The sequence below is a fragment of the Prunus mume genome, linkage group LG2 (genome assembly GCF_029339155.1).
Source record: "Prunus mume cultivar Tortuosa linkage group LG2, ASM2933915v1, whole genome shotgun sequence".
Taxonomy (NCBI): domain Eukaryota; kingdom Viridiplantae; phylum Streptophyta; class Magnoliopsida; order Rosales; family Rosaceae; genus Prunus; species Prunus mume.
The window spans coordinates 6,746,169-6,765,724 of record NC_142699.1 but is presented as its reverse complement, the minus strand read 5'-3'; the positions used below and the strand labels follow the sequence as shown (position 1 = coordinate 6,765,724).

General features: G+C 37.5%; 2 protein-coding genes, 1 long non-coding RNA gene and 1 other non-coding gene across 4 annotated transcripts; 2 read left to right on the top strand and 2 right to left on the bottom strand.

Moving 5' to 3' along the window:
- Positions 1-1,334: 1,334 nt before the first annotated feature.
- On the top strand, positions 1,335-6,014 carry PIP5K2 (phosphatidylinositol-4-phosphate 5-kinase 2). The gene is made up of 8 exons (XM_008235688.2): positions 1,335-3,037; positions 3,148-3,312; positions 3,508-3,673; positions 3,853-3,963; positions 4,068-4,261; positions 4,347-4,480; positions 4,573-4,666; positions 5,146-6,014. Exons 1-8 carry the CDS (start codon positions 1,860-1,862, stop codon positions 5,453-5,455), a joined length of 2,352 nt encoding a protein of 783 aa, XP_008233910.2. The 5' UTR covers positions 1,335-1,859; the 3' UTR covers positions 5,456-6,014.
- An 8,366-nt stretch (positions 6,015-14,380) lies between these two features.
- Positions 14,381-14,527, bottom strand: LOC148919519 (small nucleolar RNA snoR135). Its single transcript, XR_016124850.1, has one exon. It is a non-coding gene; the product is annotated as a small nucleolar RNA snoR135 (small nucleolar RNA).
- Positions 14,528-15,132: 605 nt separating this feature from the next.
- On the top strand, positions 15,133-15,971 carry LOC148919518 (uncharacterized). The gene is made up of 2 exons (XR_016124469.1): positions 15,133-15,539; positions 15,711-15,971. It is a non-coding gene; the product is annotated as an uncharacterized LOC148919518 (long non-coding RNA).
- Positions 15,972-17,140: 1,169 nt separating this feature from the next.
- LOC103332923 (profilin) lies at positions 17,141-19,496 on the bottom strand. The gene is made up of 3 exons (XM_008235689.3): positions 19,231-19,496; positions 18,618-18,755; positions 17,141-17,613 (listed from the first exon to the last, which is right to left on the bottom strand). Exons 1-3 carry the CDS (start codon positions 19,351-19,353, stop codon positions 17,479-17,481), a joined length of 396 nt encoding a protein of 131 aa, XP_008233911.1. The 5' UTR covers positions 19,354-19,496; the 3' UTR covers positions 17,141-17,478.
- Between the last annotated feature and the right edge of the window lie 60 nt (positions 19,497-19,556).

Below are 19,556 nucleotides of genomic sequence, written 5' to 3'. Positions count from 1 at the left end.
AAAATGTCGTTATCTTGAGTTTAACGAGATGTATATCAAATGACCAATCGATTAACATATCATAAAATGAATCAAACATGTCAAGTCATAGTTGACCGATACTCAACAAATCAAAATCCATTGACGCTTTTAACTACTCAAAAAATTTGGACATTTTAAAGAACGAGTAATAATCGAACCTAATATAATCGTTAAAAATTGGACCAACCCAATAAGAAAAGGTTTTCAAAGTTATTAGTAGGCCTATATTAATTTGGACCACCATATAAAAAGGGGGAAAAAAAAAAGCCAACCCACAAAACTATGTGAAAGGCACATAATAATTCACAAAGCAAAAAAATAAAAATAAAAACAGATCGTAGAGACACAAAAATAATGTATTCCATTTTCTATCATAGAAAGTTAGCAAAAAAATAATTTCCTATGAAAGATTAGAACCATCTAAAAAAAAGTTGGGTGTAAATAGGAAAGACTAATTTACTATTACCCCAAATTATTGAATAATATTTCTAAAAAAAGAAATAACATTCTCTCCAATCTCACCTGGATTTGGGCTTACACAGGAACACACCATAAATACTAATTTCCGCACGTCTCTCATCATCATCAAATATCGTTTTAGATTCTTATTTTATTGAAAGTAAAACTTCCAATCGCATTAATATAAATAAAATTATATACCATTCATCTACTACCTACATTATTATTATTAGTAATCAAATTAATTAATAATTAACCCAACCCAACCACAAAAAGAAGAAGAAAGAAATTAATTAATTGTCCTAAAAAGAACAGTAGATTATGGTTAGAAGCATATTTTAGGCCTTTGACAATGGGGAAGGAAATAAAAAAAGAAGACGTTTGGTTTTTGGAAGTATAATTTTTTTATTTTATTTAGCCTTGGAAGGTACAAATAGGATCGTCAAACATTGGACGTGTCACAGAAATCAGGAGTGTGGGGACCACCCGCACAGGAGGTAAAACCATAATAAAATGAAAAACTGAGTGGTAGAATCGTCATTTTGAAATTCCAATCCGAGGAAAAGACAAGGGTAAACGAGGGTTTAATTAAATTACGTAAATGTACAACGGCCTTATCGGCTGGGCTTACAGCGTTATGAATCTTACCATTCCTAGGCAATTCCGTCACATCACGTCACGACGAAACGGCGTAACGACGAAGGTAGGGGGGGAGAGGGAAAGGAACAGTAAAGGACAAATTAGTCATTTAAATAAAAACAAGCAGCTGAGCTGGCAGTATGGCAAATAGGTATGTATATATTTTTATTTTTATTTCTTTTTAAATTTTCTGCTTGCATTGCAGCAACGTTCCCAAGGCAAAAGCCGGCTCATCAATACTCTTCTTCTTCAGTCTTCCACCTTTTTATTTTTCATTTTCATTTTTTAAATTTATTTTTTGGGTTTTGATTTTGTTTTTGGGTCTCTCTCTCTCTCCTCTCTCTCTCTCTCTCTCTCTCTCTCTCTATCCTTTTCTCTGCTGTGCGCCTTGTGTTGTGTTGGTTTGTAGGGATTCCCATTCCCACCTATTTTCCCAAACACAAAGCACTCAAAAGAGAGAGAGGTAGATAGTAAAGAGAAAACCAAAGACCCCAACAAAGACAAAAGAGAAACCCAAATACCAAAAACACACAAAAAGCAAAAGCGACACACAGAGACAGCTTCCGCTGAAAATGCTCACCGGATTTCATTTTCCGGCGAGTTCCTCTCCTTCGAGACAACCCTAATGCTGCCGGACTGACCCAAGAGCGAGACCAGAGAGTTCAGAGCTGTGTGCTGTGCCTGTGAGCTGTGTGACAGTTTGTGCTGTGGGCTGGGGTGTGTATATATGTGACACGAAAATGCGTGAAGCACTGCTATGTGAATCGCCGAGCGACGTCGTTTCCCACACGAAGAAGAAGAAGTCGGGGGAGGAGGACCACAAAGGGGACAGAGAAACACCGCAGCTCGTGCTGGCGCCGGCGGCAGTTGCTGGAATCGGGCGCAGCCGATCCCAGGCGGCCACGCGCCGAGTGACGCCGACGACTACAACGACGATAACGACCATCGCGGCCTTTCCCACGACGACGTCGTCCAGCGTCGAGAGGCATCTGCCGAACGGAGATCTCTACATCGGGAGCTTCTCCGGGTCGGTCCCAAACGGATCGGGCAAGTACCTCTGGACCGACGGGTGCATGTATGAAGGCGAGTGGCGGCGAGGGAAGGCCTCCGGCAAAGGCAAGTTCTCGTGGCCGTCGGGCGCGACGTACGAGGGCGAGTTCAAGTCGGGTCGGATGGAGGGGTCCGGGACGTTCATCGGATCCGACGGCGACACGTATCGGGGCTCCTGGTCGTCGGATCGGAAGCACGGGTTCGGCCAGAAACGGTACGCTAATGGTGACTTCTACGAGGGCTCTTGGAAACGAAACGTCCAAGACGGGCAAGGACGGTACGTTTGGGGAAACGGGAATGAGTATGTAGGGGAGTGGCGAAACGGTGTCATTTCGGGTCGCGGGGTGTTGATTTGGGCGAACGGGAACAAATACGACGGGCAATGGGAAAACGGCGTTCCGAAAGGTAACGGAATCTTCACTTGGCCGGACGGGAGCTGCTATGTGGGTACGTGGAACAAGGACCTGAAGGTTCATCAGCTCAACGGTACTTTTTATCCTGCGAATGGCGGGAAGGAGCACAGCTTGACCGACATTGGGGCATTTGGGGCTGAGAATCTGACGATTACGATGCGAAAACGCTCCGTTTCGTCGGTGGATGGGGCTAGAGGGAGCTTGGCGGAGAGGACTTTTCCCCGGATTTGTATCTGGGAGTCTGATGGGGAAGCTGGGGATATTACTTGTGATATTATCGATAATGTGGAGGCTTCGATGTTCTACAGAAACGGCACAGGTTTCGATCGAGATGGGTTTGGCAAGTTCCGGCGAAGTCCCTGTTGTTTTTCTGGCGAGCCCAAGAAGCCTGGCCAGACCATATCAAAAGGGCATAAGAACTACGATTTGATGCTCAATCTTCAACTGGGTATTAGGTACTTATTCTGATTTTTCGATTTTACAAGTCGTGGAGTGATTTTTTGCTTATGGGTTTTCTTTATCAATGGAGGCTGGTGTTTGATGTTGTGGTGTTTTTGGTTTTTAGATACTCTATTGGGAAGCATGCTTCGATAGTGAGGGATCTTAAGCCCAGTGATTTCGATCCCAAAGAGAAGTTCTGGACCAGGTTTCCACCGGAAGGATCGAACAAAACGCCGCCCCATCAGTCGTTTGAGTTTCGGTGGAAGGACTATTGTCCTATGGTGTTTAGGTATCTTGATGCTATTCAACTTCTAGTTCTATCTTTTGGTTGATTATTTCTTGTTGGATGACCATTTTTTCTCTTATTAGAGGTTAATGTAATTAAAATACTATAATTAGAAGCTCTGCTAAACAAGCCACAACTGTTTGCGTCTTCTTCTTTGATTGTGAGTGTTGTTACTAAAAACTCAATTGGTTATTTCAGACATTTGAGGGAGCTATTCCAAGTAGATCCTGCAGATTATATGCTGGCTATTTGTGGAAATGATGCCCTTAGGGAGCTTTCTTCTCCAGGGAAGAGCGGAAGTTTCTTTTACCTGACTCAGGATGATAGATTTATGATAAAGACAGTCAAGAAATCGGAAGTCAAGGTTAGTTGCCCACCTGTTTGACTTATTTTTATCAGTATTTACTTTTTTGGAGACAAAAGGACATTTCTGTGGCATAATCAGCGCTTTGCCAATTTTTTTGTTCCGTAACTACCACTCTACTTTCTTAATTATACAACATTTGGACTGAACTGATCTGATGGCTTGTATTTTGTTTTCAGGTGCTTATTAGGATGCTTCAGAGTTATTACAGACATGTTTCTCGGTATGAAAATTCTCTTGTGACAAAATTCTATGGTGTGCATTGTGTCAAACCTGTCGGCGGCCAGAAGGTACGTGTTGGGGAGACCAGTTTGCCTGGTTTAGAGTCAATCCCTGTGTTGAATGATGGGATGTTTTTTTGTATCTAACTAGTTGTTCTTTGATTGGAAATCAGACGAGGTTTATTGTGATGGGCAATTTGTTCTGCTCGGATTACAGAATACATAGACGATTTGACCTAAAAGGATCATCCCATGGTCGAACAACTGATAAGCCTGAGGGGGAAATCGATGAAATCACAACTCTCAAGGACTTGGATCTTAATTTTGTGTTTCGCCTCCAAGGAAAATGGTTCCAAGACCTTATGAAGTAAGGCCCTAGAAGAAGCAATTTTATCCCCTTTTATTGAATTCTATCTCTTTGACTTGTTATTAATTAGTATGAACATTGGCAGGCAAATTGATCTAGATTGTCAATTTCTGGAAGCAGAGAGAATCATGGATTATAGTCTTTTGGTTGGTGTTCATTTTTATGATGGCAGCAATACATATGACAAAATGGGGCTGTCACCATTTATTTTGCGATCTGGTAATTGACAATGTCCTCCCATCAGTGATTTGTAGGTTAATTATTTTGTGGGTATATGAGAATGCTGAATTAAGTATTTGTGTCCCTTGCAGGCCAAAAGGATTCATATCAGAATGAAAAGTTTATGCGTGGGTGTCGATTTCTTGAAGCGGAGCTACAAGAGATGGATCGAGTTTTGTCTGGCCGGTATGTTTTGATTCGTTATTTCTTGTTTTCTTCTAGTTTAACCTATACAACCAAATCTTTCTGAGCAATTGATTAACAAAGATTTCTAGAAAAGATAATGTGGTTGAGCTTTGTCAATGCTGTTTTGATGGCAATGGCTTGTCTAATAATTCTTCCATTGAATTCGTAAGGTATCCATTAGGTAACAATTGCCTGTGGGTTCCTAGATAAGAATAAGGGTGCCTGGATTGTTTTGACCCAATTGTTGGCTCATTTCCCAAATGAAATCAGTATATCTAGCCAATTCTCCCAATGGGAAAAAATAAGACTACTTTTAATAGGAAAATTGACACAATACAGATGTGAATTTTGGGTAGGTTTTTGATGCAATGAGGATTCTTGAATGGCCTAATTGTTTCTAGTTTAGTGGGAAATGGATTTTACGTCTTTTAGTGTATGAATTATGTTCTAAACTGATATGAAAACATGTCCTCTATCAGGAAACCATTGATCTGTTTAGGAGCCAATATGCCTGCTAGGGCAGAGAGGATGACTCGAAAGAGTGACTTTGATCAGTACACCCCTGGTGGGTTCAGTCATTTGACCCCTTCACGCAGCGGTGAAATCTACGACGTAGTCCTCTATTTTGGGATAATCGACATTTTACAAGACTACGATATCAGCAAGAAGTTAGAGCATGCATATAAATCCTTGCAAGCTGACCCAAGTTCGATCTCAGCTGTTGATCCAAAGCTTTACTCGAAGAGGTTCAGGGATTTCATTGGAAGAATTTTCATAGAAGATAGGTAGTCTTCAAATGAGAAATTTCTGAGTGGAAACCACTGTTGGATTAAGAAGATTCAACATTTTATCCTCTTCTGAGGGAGAGGGCTCAAGCAGCTCCAATGGGGGTATGGAGCAAAAAGACTTGGGGTAAATTCAGAGACGGCACGACCGCAACTGTGGTGGAACGACAGAAGCTCTGTGGTTTGTTGTTGGGTGCTGCCCTATGGCTGAATTTTGAAGACACAGCCAAAGGTGTTTTGGTGTTGGGGGTGGTTTGGGTGCTTTGTACATTCAAGGGAGAGGGTGGTTTGGGTTCTGATGTCTTTTCTTCCTTATTCTTTCCTCTTTTCTTTTTTTTTTCCCTTTAGGTGAAATTTTTGTGGTAATCAAGGAATGTGAAGATTTGAAAGATAGGTCTAGGGAACAGAGTTAAAATGTTTCCCAGAGAGAAGATTCAAAAAAAAAAAAAAGGGGGAGGTGACTTGGAATAACAAAAAGTGTACAGGGTTTATAGAGAAAAAAAAGGGGATGGATCATAGCTTATGCAATTGAATGAATTTTTATTGTGATATTTTGAAGACAATGTTTGAATCATCTATGCCACAATAGGCCCCACAGGAATCTCTCTCTCTATCTCTCTCTCTCTCTCTCTCTCTCTGAGAGATGTATAAAAAATGGGGTTGCAATGTGGAGTAGAAATGGGGTCACTGCTTTGCTTTTTCAGTGAAAGGGAGAGCATTGGGCAGGAGGTATTAGGAATGCATGAAAAGCAGAGAAAGCAAGAGAAAGATGCGCTGGCTCTTCTTGTTTTTGCTTACTTTGTTTACTGCCTTTCCTTCCCTTTTATTTACCACTGTTTCCTCAAGAAATGGTTATTTTCACTTTTTTGGAATTTAATTCAAAACCTAAAATTATTCACATGTCAAAGCAAATATGGGAAGTGGGAACAAAAACAACGACCCATTTGAAGGCATTGACCAAACCAAATGGAAAATGCATAAAATTTAAGAGGAGGCATATACAAATGCAAATTACAAAATTAGGTCATTGGGAGTTGTGCAATTGTTTTTTCACTTTGCAGAGAAATAGGTCAAAGTTTTGGTGCAGATAGAGAAGAAGAGAGAGAAAGAAAGGGGTCGAGTCGAGCCCTCACATATAGTAGGGTTTATGTGTCTCTTTTTTGACCATGTCCTTTTTGGGACCAGCTAGAGTCTTATAGCTCAGACCCAAAGCAGGGTCTACTGCTGTTAGCAATGGCCATGCCTTGGCCGCCATGGTCCATGGCTGTGATGAAAGATGATCTGCCTGCATGTCCTATTTAAAATTGAAACTTCTCTCTTTGCCTTTTGCTGTGTTTTGGGTGTGACGTGATTTTTTAACCATTTGGTTTTGTGTGTTGTGGTGGGAAAGTCAGAGTGATGAGCTTTGATATGTGTTTCAAACTTCAAGAAATTAGCATGAAACCAACAACCCATACGGTTGAAGAAGCAATCATATCTACCTTTTTAAACGTATTGTAATGCTTGTTTGTTTACATCATTTTAAATACATACAAAATCTTAACAAACTTATAAAAAGGTAGTAGCTAGAGGCATGAAAAACCGAACACAACCTTCCTAGACCTAATAATCAAATCAGAAAGGGACTAAATAACATGCACAAAAGATAGACGAACACAAAGGTTATTGAGAGGCTACATAATATTAATAGAGCATGTTTTATTTTGTGTGGGAATTTGCTTCGAACTGCTACATTGGTGGGTCGTTTGCATAAAATAAAAAGTCATCCTTTTTATTTTGTCAAAATTTCACCAACCACATTGACATTATGTTCTGGTATTAGCTCAACAAAATGACACATTATTAGAAAGCATTTGAACCCCTTCTTCTTTTTCTGTCAACTTATATATAATAAAGGTCAAGTTGACTGGTGTGCATCTAGAATCAAATCAAATAGGTAATTAACCAAGAAGGAGTGCTGCAACTCGGTTTAGTTTCTCTCTTTCTCTGTGTAGTTGAAAAGAAACACTATTCTATTTTCTCACCAGTTTTCTTGGCATCCAAACAGTATTTGAAACAGAAAAAGAGGGAGAGAGGAGGAGAGAAGAACAGAAAAGAAACCAAATAAGTTGCATGCACAGTTATCAAAGACTGACGTGTGGGTGAGACTTGAGAGGGCTGAGTGGCTAGCTACATGGGCTAGGGTGGGCATTGCAATTTGCATGCCTAAAAAGCATAAGAGAAAAGAAAATAAAAACGTTTTATTTTTGTTCAAAGAGGGTACGGAGATTTCATCTGTCAAATGGAGATCTGTTCTTCTACACTTGCTCTGTTTTTCGTGGGTTTATTATGTTGCGACCAATAAAGGCTTGGAATCAAAGATAATTTATTACAATTGTACTCTTGTGTTGTGTTGTGTTGTGATTCAGACAAAGTCACCACCGCCCACAGGAGCAGAGCAGACATATATTTATGTTAACTAGCCTCATTCTGCAGTCTACAGTACATATACCTCATATATATGCTGCCGGATTTCCTTTCAAACACAAAAGTTCTAACTTCTAACTACAAATACGACATATTGAAGATGTAAATACATCGACAAAAGTGGTAAACAATTTGACCATTTGAGGGTTTCTTTTCTAGAGGTCCGAAAAACTTTCTTGTTGCGGGTGCAACAACTCATTGTCTCTGTATCTCTCATCACGTGATTGAATGTGCAAATTCTAGGCGTTTTGTACAATGAGAAGACTTAATATAATGATCATCTTTACTTGTAGTGGCACCACTTACATACGCAACGTTTATTTTATTTTGTCAAGTTTCTGAAACGTGAGAGTTTACACTCTTCAAACATGGTGAAGATTAACTTTAATTTCTCCTCATGCAGTTCCAATTCCAATAACATCCTTTTATACAATTTAATGAATTTATTTGTTGTTTGGACACCCTGTCCCTGATAAGCAAAAACATAAACATAATAAACAGTGAGCCCCAAAGACTTGGTCGTGGCCTCTAATTCTTAATTTCCAAAATGGTGATGGGTGCGGCCATATGTCGGGGAAAGGCCACAGTCATTACCCAACATTAGGGTGAGGCCTATTCGGAGGGAGACAGCTCCATCTCCATACCATATCTCCATAATTAAATACTTTTTGTGATGTAATTATTGTTTCATCCACCCCCACGAAAGATATTGTGCCATTATATGCAAAAATTGAAAAGCAAGATGACCTTTTCATCATGGTGTCTGTCTTAAGGTTGGTTTTCCAGACGTTTTATTAATCCTTGTAGGGTGGCTTGGCTCTACACAGTTAATGGCTTGGTTGGTGGCATTATTTTTCTCACAATTATTTCACAACATCTTCGATTGGATGGTAATAAAATGAGTACGAGAATTGTTAATTCGAATATTAAGTCTCAATTTGCATTATTTGTAAGAATGATCACGATTTACTTGAGACATGTGGTTTGTAAGTGATTGCAAACATTATCCGATCTAATTAGGTCATATTTATTCAGAAATGTCAAATTAATCATATTTACTCGTGGGCGGCAGAAAAGTTTAATTTGGATAATGACTAAAGCATGTAGATCAAAGTGAAATAATAATGTCACACACCAACACCCTCTCGACGTGGTTTGCACCATTAATTCCAGCCACTTACTTGCGATGACTAAAAGTTAATTAGACACACAGAAAAATAAAAACGTGATTAGCACAATCTGATCATGAAAAGTCATGCAATGACTTGCAACATTTTATGAAGTTTAATTAGCCCCACGTAGGCCTAATTTTAATTAATTACTATTAATACAAATCCATTGAAAAAGTTGAGAATTGAGAAGCTTATCCTAGCATTTCAGAAAAATCAATTAATTTGTTTAAAAGATAAATATATACAAATGTGACACGTGGCCTCTTAAGTGTTTTAATTAGGGAAATAGGTGTACAAGTTTGAAATGATATTTAAGATGCTGCTTAATGTGGTCTAGGAAAGGTCCATTTCATTCCCAACATAAGGTTCCTCTTCGGGGGGACACTCTCCCTCTCTACTTCCATCTTCCCTTTATTTTATTTTATTTATTTTTCTCTATTTTCTTTCTTTTAATTATTTTTCCGTTTGTCATTCCCTATATATCATTTTCAGGATGAAAAGAGACCGTAAAACACATTATTCCCATATAAAACCAACAAACAAAACAAATTTGTATCTGAATCAGAGAACATTTTTAGACAGTTTGTGCTAATGAATCAATAAAATGGTTTACTTTATGACAATTTTGCCTAATTCCATTGCGGCTTGTTCATTGATTCTTCCTCCCTAAAGCAATATCCTTTTCATTATTTTGTTCAAACATTCAAGGCTACAACTTTTTTGGTTCCTTTTTTTTTTTTTTTTGAGTACAAGCGAATCTAAATAAAAAATTTGGTATAAGTCCAAAATCGAAAACGGAATTTGGATGCCATCTTCGTAGTTGTTGTTGTTGATACAAGTCCTTTAACTTTTGTGCCACGTATGATTACATTGATTTTTTTATATTTACATATTATATTTTTCATTTTAAAATTACTTAGTTACTCCCATCATGCCCCTAAAAATTAAATAAGGTAAAAAATTAATTTTTATGATAACAATTATGATATTTTCTACCCTAAACCAATCCGGACTCTCTCTGCAACTTTCACCAAGTTAGTGGAGCCAAATTCTTTTCCCATTAAGCCCTCCAACTTCTCCAAGAAGTCAGCTGTCACATACCATATGACTCTTCTATAATCGGCATCGTGAGTTTCATTTGAAACCAAAATCCTTGTTTGATTGATTTTCTAACTGGGTATTTATTAGGTTACTTATAATTTGCAAGTTGAGGTATGCAAAGCTGTGATTTGCTTACAAATCGCTACAACAAGGTAAAAGAAAACAAAAAAAATTTCTTTTTGCATAGTTTCTTGAGTGCGTTTTCATATTCATATCTTTGTGGTTGTAATTCTTTTGGGTTGAATGGCTTATAGGTTGAGGCTTCTATTCGATCGGCAAAAAGTGATAAGGTTGAGTGGGATGTCTGAAAAGGCTTATACCAGATCCTACAATTCCATGTTGGTTGTTTGTGATCTGTCTTTATTTACTTAGTATTTAGGTATATTATCTTATGTTTATCTAGTAAGTAGGTACATTATCTTATATTTATATAATAATTAGGTATATTATATTATCTTATATTTACCTAGTAATGAGGTACATTATCTTATATTTACCTAATAATTAAGTATATTATCTCATATTTACCTAGTAATCAGGTAAATACTTGTTGGGAAGACATCATCAATAATACTCCTACTTTCATTGTTTCATATGAACTTTTTTTATTTGTTCTTATGCTTGAAACCTCACAAATCAACCTTATGGATAGGTACAGTTTTATGTTGGTGCTTGCCTATGGGTCTTAAATTTTATTGGAAGATATAATATGCGGGTCATTACTTTCATGACTTAAATTGTATTTTATCTATATATTAGGTAAATATTGCAATAGTTAATTGTTAAAGTATTCTACTTGACAAAACGGTTCTTTTGGTACTGATGTGTCATGGTGTCAACAGAAGGATACAAAATTTAAAATATGAAATCCATTTAGAAGGAAAGAATCGATACATTAATTTGGATTTTCAATTAATGTTCTTTTCTTATTTACCTCGAAGAGTAAAATTGACATAAGAAAAAATTAATAAAAGTCAATGGACCTAAATCTACAAAAAAAAAGGTGTGGACTAAATACAATGACGGCTAGAAATTTTAGACTTAGATCGAGGAACTCCTAATGTAAACTACAGAGGATGAGAGTTTTGAATATGAGAAAACATTCACGAATGGAATTTGTATTGAATTTTATGTGGTTGATAAATGAATTAGTGTTCAGTTTTATGGGACCTCTCTATGCCCAAGTCGCAGTTACTACCAATCAATTATATATAAGGTTGTGGATGTATTCTGGGCCTCCTTCATATTATTTTGTCGCCTAATGTAAGGCCTACTTTGATTTCGCATCCCATTCCATTATGTTCCCTTCTCCATCTGCAAGCTCATTTTTCTGCAGATATGGGACCATGAGTTTATAGGCTCAGGAATATACTTCAAGGCTTCATTAGTATTTTTCAGCTGAACTCTTTTGTATTTGTTATTATTTCTTTCTCAAAGAAAGATAGAGACACCAACTTTGATGTGAAAAAGTTTTATACTTGCAACTTTGCAAGAGAGAGAGAGAGAGAGAGAGTACTCATTACCTAGTTGGACAAAGGTAGGCTGTATTAAGGTTTGATAACTTGCTTTATTTATTTTACCTAATGTTAGGTAAACTTAAAAGGGATGGGATAACTTGTATTATATTATCTACTAAGATTTTCCAGACACAGGCTGTGATGTGAACCTGAGATCTTACTTTACATATATTTTTCACATAAAACCAGGAAATTATGATTTTTAATTTACTATCTTTGACTTAGTCAACTAACAATACTAGAGTTTTTCCATTTAAAAAAAGGACTAAAGAATTAATTCCAAAAAGTTTCTCAACTTGTTCTTGTGTTTGTTCCACTCACTTTATAATGTCATACTAGATAGCTGATTAGTTACTTAAGTACTTTACTATTTTCCTTTTTCATCTACTTTAGAGCAAAGTAATCATTTATCAACCATCAAGATAACAAGTTAGAATACAACTCCTTCAGCTTGCTTTTTTTGTTGGTCATAATATTCTTCTACCTTTTTACATGTATGTAGCTTTCAGCGATACAGCACTTGCCATGTCAAGGAAAAATTGAGATGAGCCGTTTTTTCTTTTTTCCTTTTTGCAGTTGTCATAGGAGAAGAAAGTCCAACAATATTTGCCTTCCATATATGACTTGCTTGAACCATGAGAAATGCTCACAGCTAGCCTGGATATTGGATATGGCAATCAATCAAAAACACTTTGCACCATATAATTGAAAGGAGAATGGTAGACACCACAAGAATGCCATACGGTATGAGGTTTCTCGAATTGAGTACAAAAGAACCCCACATCAACCCACCGCCCAACTTGAGAAGATAGCTTCAAAATGCAATCATTTTTAATGTGGGATTATTGGTGGTTGCTCCAATTATTCTAAGGTGAGATATAAAATCAACTTGCCCCAATGCGCATGATCCTAATTGAATTACACATCAATGTGGCATGAGGTGGTGTTGCATATTCTAAAAGTGGGTTTTTGGGGACATTGAAGGAGGCAGCACCTTGAGTTAGGTCCCCTTGAAGATTTTTGGAAAATGATGCTTCAAGGATCATGTTCTACAGGTCATCAAATATTTCTTGATCTTTATTCCTATAATATATCAATGAGGTACAAAGAGGTTGTAGAACAATAATAGAAATTGGAATGATGGTAATGTTGAAGCATGCATGAAATGAATCCACCAAATCTGAAAATGCGACAACACAAGACAACAAGAGAGTTAATTAGCAAAGTCATTTTGTTTTGGAGTTGGGGATTCTGAATTCAAACATTTTCCATTCTCATGTCACTACTTCAAACATTCTATCAAACATTTGCCATCAAATTTGTTTACTGATTCGTTAAGCATTTCATAGTCGGTCATGAGATTTTGAGTGCAAAACTTAAACTAAAGAAAAAAATCATTGATACGAAAGTTTTTTTTTTCGGTCGAAGGGAATAAGATTTCATTGCCAAATAAAAGATACAACTTACAAAGAAACCCAAAATACAAAAGTCAGAAAATAGAAAAATAGGGGCTCCATAACAAAATAAAAATCCAACATAAAATACTAAAATAGCAGGCCCAAAACAAAAAAAGCCCACAAATTACCATAAATCGTTAACACTAGAATCCATATGGACCATATGAAGACGATAAACATGAACAGTTTTGGTTTACCACCATGCTAGCAAACCCTAATCGGATTTGGACCGCTTGATTAGGCAGGGATTTCAACCTAAATCTTTGAGTGATGGGGGGGTTACCATTAAAGCCAATCTGACTTCCATTATTTTAAAATTTGAATCCAACATTAGATCGAGATTCCATGGGCCCTTGGGCAAGCAAAACAGTGGCACACCAGCTAAGAAAAATCCAGAATAGGCCTTTTAGCCTGCCAGTGCCAGTGTCTAGCCCTGTGGGCCTGTCCACACTTCTGCAACATCCAATCAAATTTTCACTCTCTTTCTTTTGTCGCTGAGAAAGCAGAGGAAATTGGAACCAAACGTTGGACGAATCTTTTGGTGATGCAGCCCAGGTTCTTGTTAATTTTGAACCAAATTCTGTGCCATTTCCTTGTGAAATTTGAATCTTTGCGACTTTCCCGTGTTGGGCATGTGAATTTTCACCTTACTACAATCATCATCAACAAAACCCGAAAACAAACAACCATGAATGTTATTTGTTTACTACGTTGATGAGGTTAATAATTATTAAGAATTTTGCTAAAATCAGTCATTTACGCAAAGAGGTGCTGTCCAGATAGTTTAATTTTCAGTTTAGTGGGCCCAAAGACCCTAAACATCTTCTAAAAAAAAGGCCTGCCAACACACTCAAGGGAGAGTGAAATGTTTTAAGACCCAAATCCCAAGTTGGCCCAAATGGACCTCTAATTACTCCATAGGTGGTAATTGGTTTCTATGTGAGCTCTGCTCAAGTTGGGATTTATTTTTGGTCCTCAAACAGGGTTTCTGCAATTTTCTTTTTATTTTAGGTCATTTTCTGATGAGTAGATCAAACTGCTTAGGCAACCATTAGTTTACCCAAATGACTGAAAGAGAGGACGCAAATCCACAAAGTACTTTTAAGGAATTCGTGAAAGGCCTACCATTAAATTCTAGCTATTTCATGCATTTTTGAAACAGATCTTTTGATCAGAAATTATAGAGAACAAGACAAAGAAGAAATACAGAGAGAGGAGATATGGGGAAGATGATTGTTGAAATTTCAATGGGTAAACATGAAAAACAACTGCCCACCTTCCCCGAATTTGATATTGCAGGGAACTCTTTCGGATCAGAGTGCATTGATTCTAGCACTACGCCGATACACACAATCCCTGCTCATCCAAACCCACTCAACATCAATCAAAACCCTAACCCAAAATCAAAATCATACACGCAAGTTGCAACAACATAAATAGATACGCAGAGTCAGACACACACAGGTACACGGCTAGGGCCATGGCCATGAAAAGAGATCTGCGTGCACCGTGTATATATAGGAGAACAAATATACACTAGGGTTTTTGTGGCTGGCCAAGTTGATTACGAAAATACCCCTTCAAAATGGATTTGGGTCGTATGAAATGCTTTATGTGGGCTTCAATTTTGAGTAACCCAATTCTAGCCCAATGGTCCAACCTCCACATCTTAATTCTCATATTTCGGGTCTCGCCGTGCGGCTATACTATTTGTTTTAAAAAATTCAAAAAACCGTGTATAGCCGTTAGGCTATACTATTTCTTTAAAAAAACGCAAAACCCAGTATTGCTATTTCTTTTTTAAAAAATTGGAAGATTAATAAATAAAAAAATTTATAGCCGTTCGGTTATACTATCCATTAAAAAAAAAAAATTTAAAACCGAGTATTACCACGCGGCTATACTATTTCTTAAACAAATGGGAAAAAACCAGTATAGCCGGCGGCTATACTATTGTTTTAAAAAAAATAATGGAAAAAACCGAGTATAGACCGACATTGGGGTACTTCTTATCCTGCTAATGGTGGGAAGGAGCCGAGCTTGACCGACATTGGGGCTTTTGGGGCTGGGACTCTGACGATTACGATGCGAAAACGCTCCGTTTCGTCGGTGGACCTGGAGGGTGCTCGGCGGAGAGGACTTTTCTCAGGATTTGTATCTGGGAGGGAGTCCGATGGGGAAGCTGGGGATATTACTTGTGATATTATAGAAAATGTGGGGGCTTCGATGTTCTACAGAAACGGCACAGGTTTCGATCGAGATGGGTTTGATGCTCAATCTTCAACTGGGTATTAGGTATTAAGAGTGGAAGTTTCTTTTACCTGACTCAGGATGATAGATTTATGATAAAGACAGTCAAGAAATCGGAAGTCAAGGTCAGTTGCCCACCTGTTTGACTTATTTATTATCAGTATTTACTTTTTTTGGACATTTCTGTGGCATAATCAGCGCTTTGCCAATTTTTTTGTTCCGTAACTACCACTCTACTTTCTTAATTAGACAACATTCGGACTGAACTGATCTGATGGCTTGTATGTTGTTTTCAGGTGCTTATTAGGATGCTTCAGAGTTATTACAGACATGTTTTAAGGTATGAAAATTCTCTTGTGACAAAATTCTATGGTGTGCCTTGTGTCAAACATGTCGGCGGCCAGAAGGTACGTGTCGGGGAGACCAGTCTGCCTGGTTTAGAATCAATCAGTTCCTGTGTTGAATGTTGAATCATGGATTTTATCTAGATTGTCACCATTTATTTTGCGATATGGCAATTGATAATGTCCTCCTCCCATCAGTGATTTGTTGGTTAATTATGTTGTGGGTATATGAGATTAAGTGTTTGTGTAGCTTGCAGGCCAAAAACATTCATATCAGAATGAAAAGTTTATGCGTGGGTGTCGATTTCTTGAAGCGGAGATCCAGTATAGCCAGTGGGCTATACTATTTCCTAAAAAAAAAAACAGCATATAGCCGAGCGGCTATACTATATCTTTAAAAGAAATTAGAAAAATTCAGTATCGCCGTTCGCCTATACCCTGTTTTTATAAAATTCGAAACAAGGAATTATAGCCGTGCGGCTATACTATTTCTTTAAAAAAAAGGGGATAAACCGAGATTAATAAAAAAGCGTTTACCCGGGAAGCTTTACTATTTCTTTTTAAAAAAAATGCTTTACTAAAAAAAAATAAAAACCGAGAATAGCCATCGGGCTATACTATTCCTGTTCTAAAAGAATTGAAAAAACAACGTATAGCCGGCCGGCTATACTATTTCTTTAAAAAAAAGGGGAAAGACCACAGTATAGCCCATCGGCGATACTATTTAGTTAATCCAAAAAAAAATTCCAAAACCCGAGTATAGCCGCGCTTCTATACTATTTCTTTTTTAAAAAATTCGGATAATAGTATAGCCCAAAACCCCAGTATAGCCGTGTGGCTATACTATTTCTTTAAAAAAGGGAAAACCCCCTGGGCTATACTATTTCTTTTTTAAAAGAATTGGAAAAAACAACGTATAGCCGTCCGGCTATACTATTTCTTTAAATAAAAAAAAGAAAGGGAAAAACCACAGTACAGCCAATTGGCGATACTATTTTTTTTTTATAAAAAATTTCCAAAACCCAAGTATAGCCAGTCGGCTATAAGATAGTAGGTAAAACGAGTATAGCCGCATGGTTATACTGCTTTCCCGCCCGGCTATACTCTGCTTTTCGCTTTTTTTTTTGAAACCCCAAGTTATTAAAAAAAAAAAAAAAAACGAAGTCTGGCAGCATGGCTATGCTATACTATTTCTTTGAAAAAAATTACGAAAAGATGGATAAAAAGTGAACTCGCTTGAAGCTCTAAGTCGATTGGTCTCAAATTGTGATATTCAAAACTTGAGCCAAGCCACACTTCAAAATGTCCATGAACCAAAATTACCAAATGCATTGGCTTAGAATTATTGTTGATAAACAATGATTATAACAAAAGGGGAAGACTTAAATCCAAAACCATTTCATTTATAGCAGAAACATTCGTTTTTATCATATCATAACAAAGATGGAATCCAAGGGTATGCAAAACCATATAAAAGGCAGCAGACTCAGTAGGAGCAAACGGCGGGGTGAATAAATACACAAATCAAGAAAATAAGAAACCCCAACCAAAAAAGAAAAACAATCTTAGAACACCAAATAGTCCCCTGCTTCCGTCTCACCATCTGCACATGGTTATTTTGAGCAAAAACGCCAGTGCCACTTCAAATCCGTAGTAGGAAAGTAGATGCAAAAGCCCACAAAAAAATCGAAAAATATGAAAACCATTATGTTGAGATGACCTACAGGCCTTGATCAATCAGGTAGTCTCCCAACCTCTCCACGATAATATTACACTGCCCTGGTGTCAAGGGCTCCTCGTATATACCGAAAATCATAGCCTGGCCCGTTTTCTTCACCGTAATGCCACCAGAACCCTGCAGGAAAATCAAATCAAAATAAACTTCATTACACTTGGAATGACCCAATCTGCACTAAAAATACAGCAAGCAGAACATCAGAAAAGGCAAATCCGTGCAATTATCAGGTGGTTGCAAGTATATACAGCTCTATCTAAAGAAGAAAAAAAAGGTGATGGACCTCATAAAGTGATAATTGTACTAAAATTTCAAAAAAAATAAAGTGCATTACACAATTTGGCATCCATGTGTTTTTGCACTTTAGTCAGTATGTGCGACTATAAATGAGGAACCCAAAAGAAAAATTAAATAACACTTTCGAGGAACTTTTGAGGTGGATTATTCCTTTAAGGACATACCATCTCCTAAAGCCCTACAATAATATCAAATCAATCACAGGCAGAATGTTGACTGCAACAAGAAGGAACATCAACCGACTGAATTGATGGTTAACAACTTTAAAAAGTAAGAAGATGAGAGAAGGATGACTTTTACAGTCTTCATTGAACACTTTATAGTGCAAATCACGTTAGTAAACCTGTGTTTTCGCTTAACGACAGTCAATAGACCTTTCTTTTATGAAATTACAGAAACGAAAAATGTATGCATATTCAGTTAACGTCCACATTTTGAATTAAGGATTTCCACTTCAACACTAGGGTACAATTCTCAAATTAAACCAGTTGATGGGCGGATCAATTCGTTCACATGCTTGTTTATAGAATGGTCACATTTCATGCTCACTTGTCAGACGCAAAAAGTAAGCCTATGGACGTAATTTCATGAAAACATAGCATTCTTCATGTAAACTCCTCTACTTTTATTGTGAAATTCAAAGGCAAACTTAAGAAAGTAGTTCGACGGAAATGTCATTGTATGCTCTTAAGTATGCACTGATAATTTATACCAAATGGTCTGGTGAAATCAAATCCAAATGACCAAACTTAAAAACTGTGGTTTGACGATATGAAATTCAGGTGCTTGTTTAAAGCATATACAGCAGAAAAACAAAACAAACAAACCTTCTTTCCACGAATTACAGCTCCTCCCTCCCCTTGAATAACCATATACTTTGTGCCAGCAAGGTGCAATCCAGTAGGGGCAAGAGACCCTGGCTCATCGAAATCTTTCATTATCGCCGCAATTTCTTCAGGCTTAAACTGCTTATAAATAACCAAAATCAATCTCACACTCACTCACTACCACATTTTCAATTAAAATCAAGAAAAAACATCCAAAATGTCCTGCATCTGAATTCCTATCGCATTAGCATTAAAAGGCCATTGGCAAACAAACAGAAAACATTTTCTCGGCATCGAAGCAAAACTCAAATGCAGAAATCTCAACAAGCGGAATACAAATCCTTTAAAAAAATATCAATCACAAATCATATCGATCAATCTCAATCAGTTAGAATCACGAATCTTTTTTCAATTCCGAGCACAACTCTTTAATCAGTATTAATCTGTTACACAACCTCGCATTTTCAATTCAATTCGTCTACCGTGAAAAGATTTTCCGGGCAAACAAACAGAGCCAATTTGCACAGATCTAATGAGATAAATCATACAAAATAAAAGCAAAAAAGCACAAAAATAAAAAAATAAGAATCACAGAGGAAGTTGAAGAAGGAACCTTAGGGAAGCTGGAGCTCTGAGCCCACACACTTCCGTCGTGACCGACGATGGCCGCGGCCGTGAGATGTTGGCCGTCGATGTCGCACATTAAGTGATCGTCGACGTACGTCTGCCACGACATTTTCTTGATTGAATCCTGACCGTCGAATCTCCTTGTCTAACTTTGATCGATAGATTTGCAAGTTCTAATTTTCTTCTTCTTCTTCTTCCACGGTCTGATTCTGAAGTTATCTATTTGCTTGTTCAAAGGCGGAAGGTTTATATAATAATATTACGTTACACAATACATGTCGTAGGCCTGGAAGAGGAGAAGAGTGTGGGGGA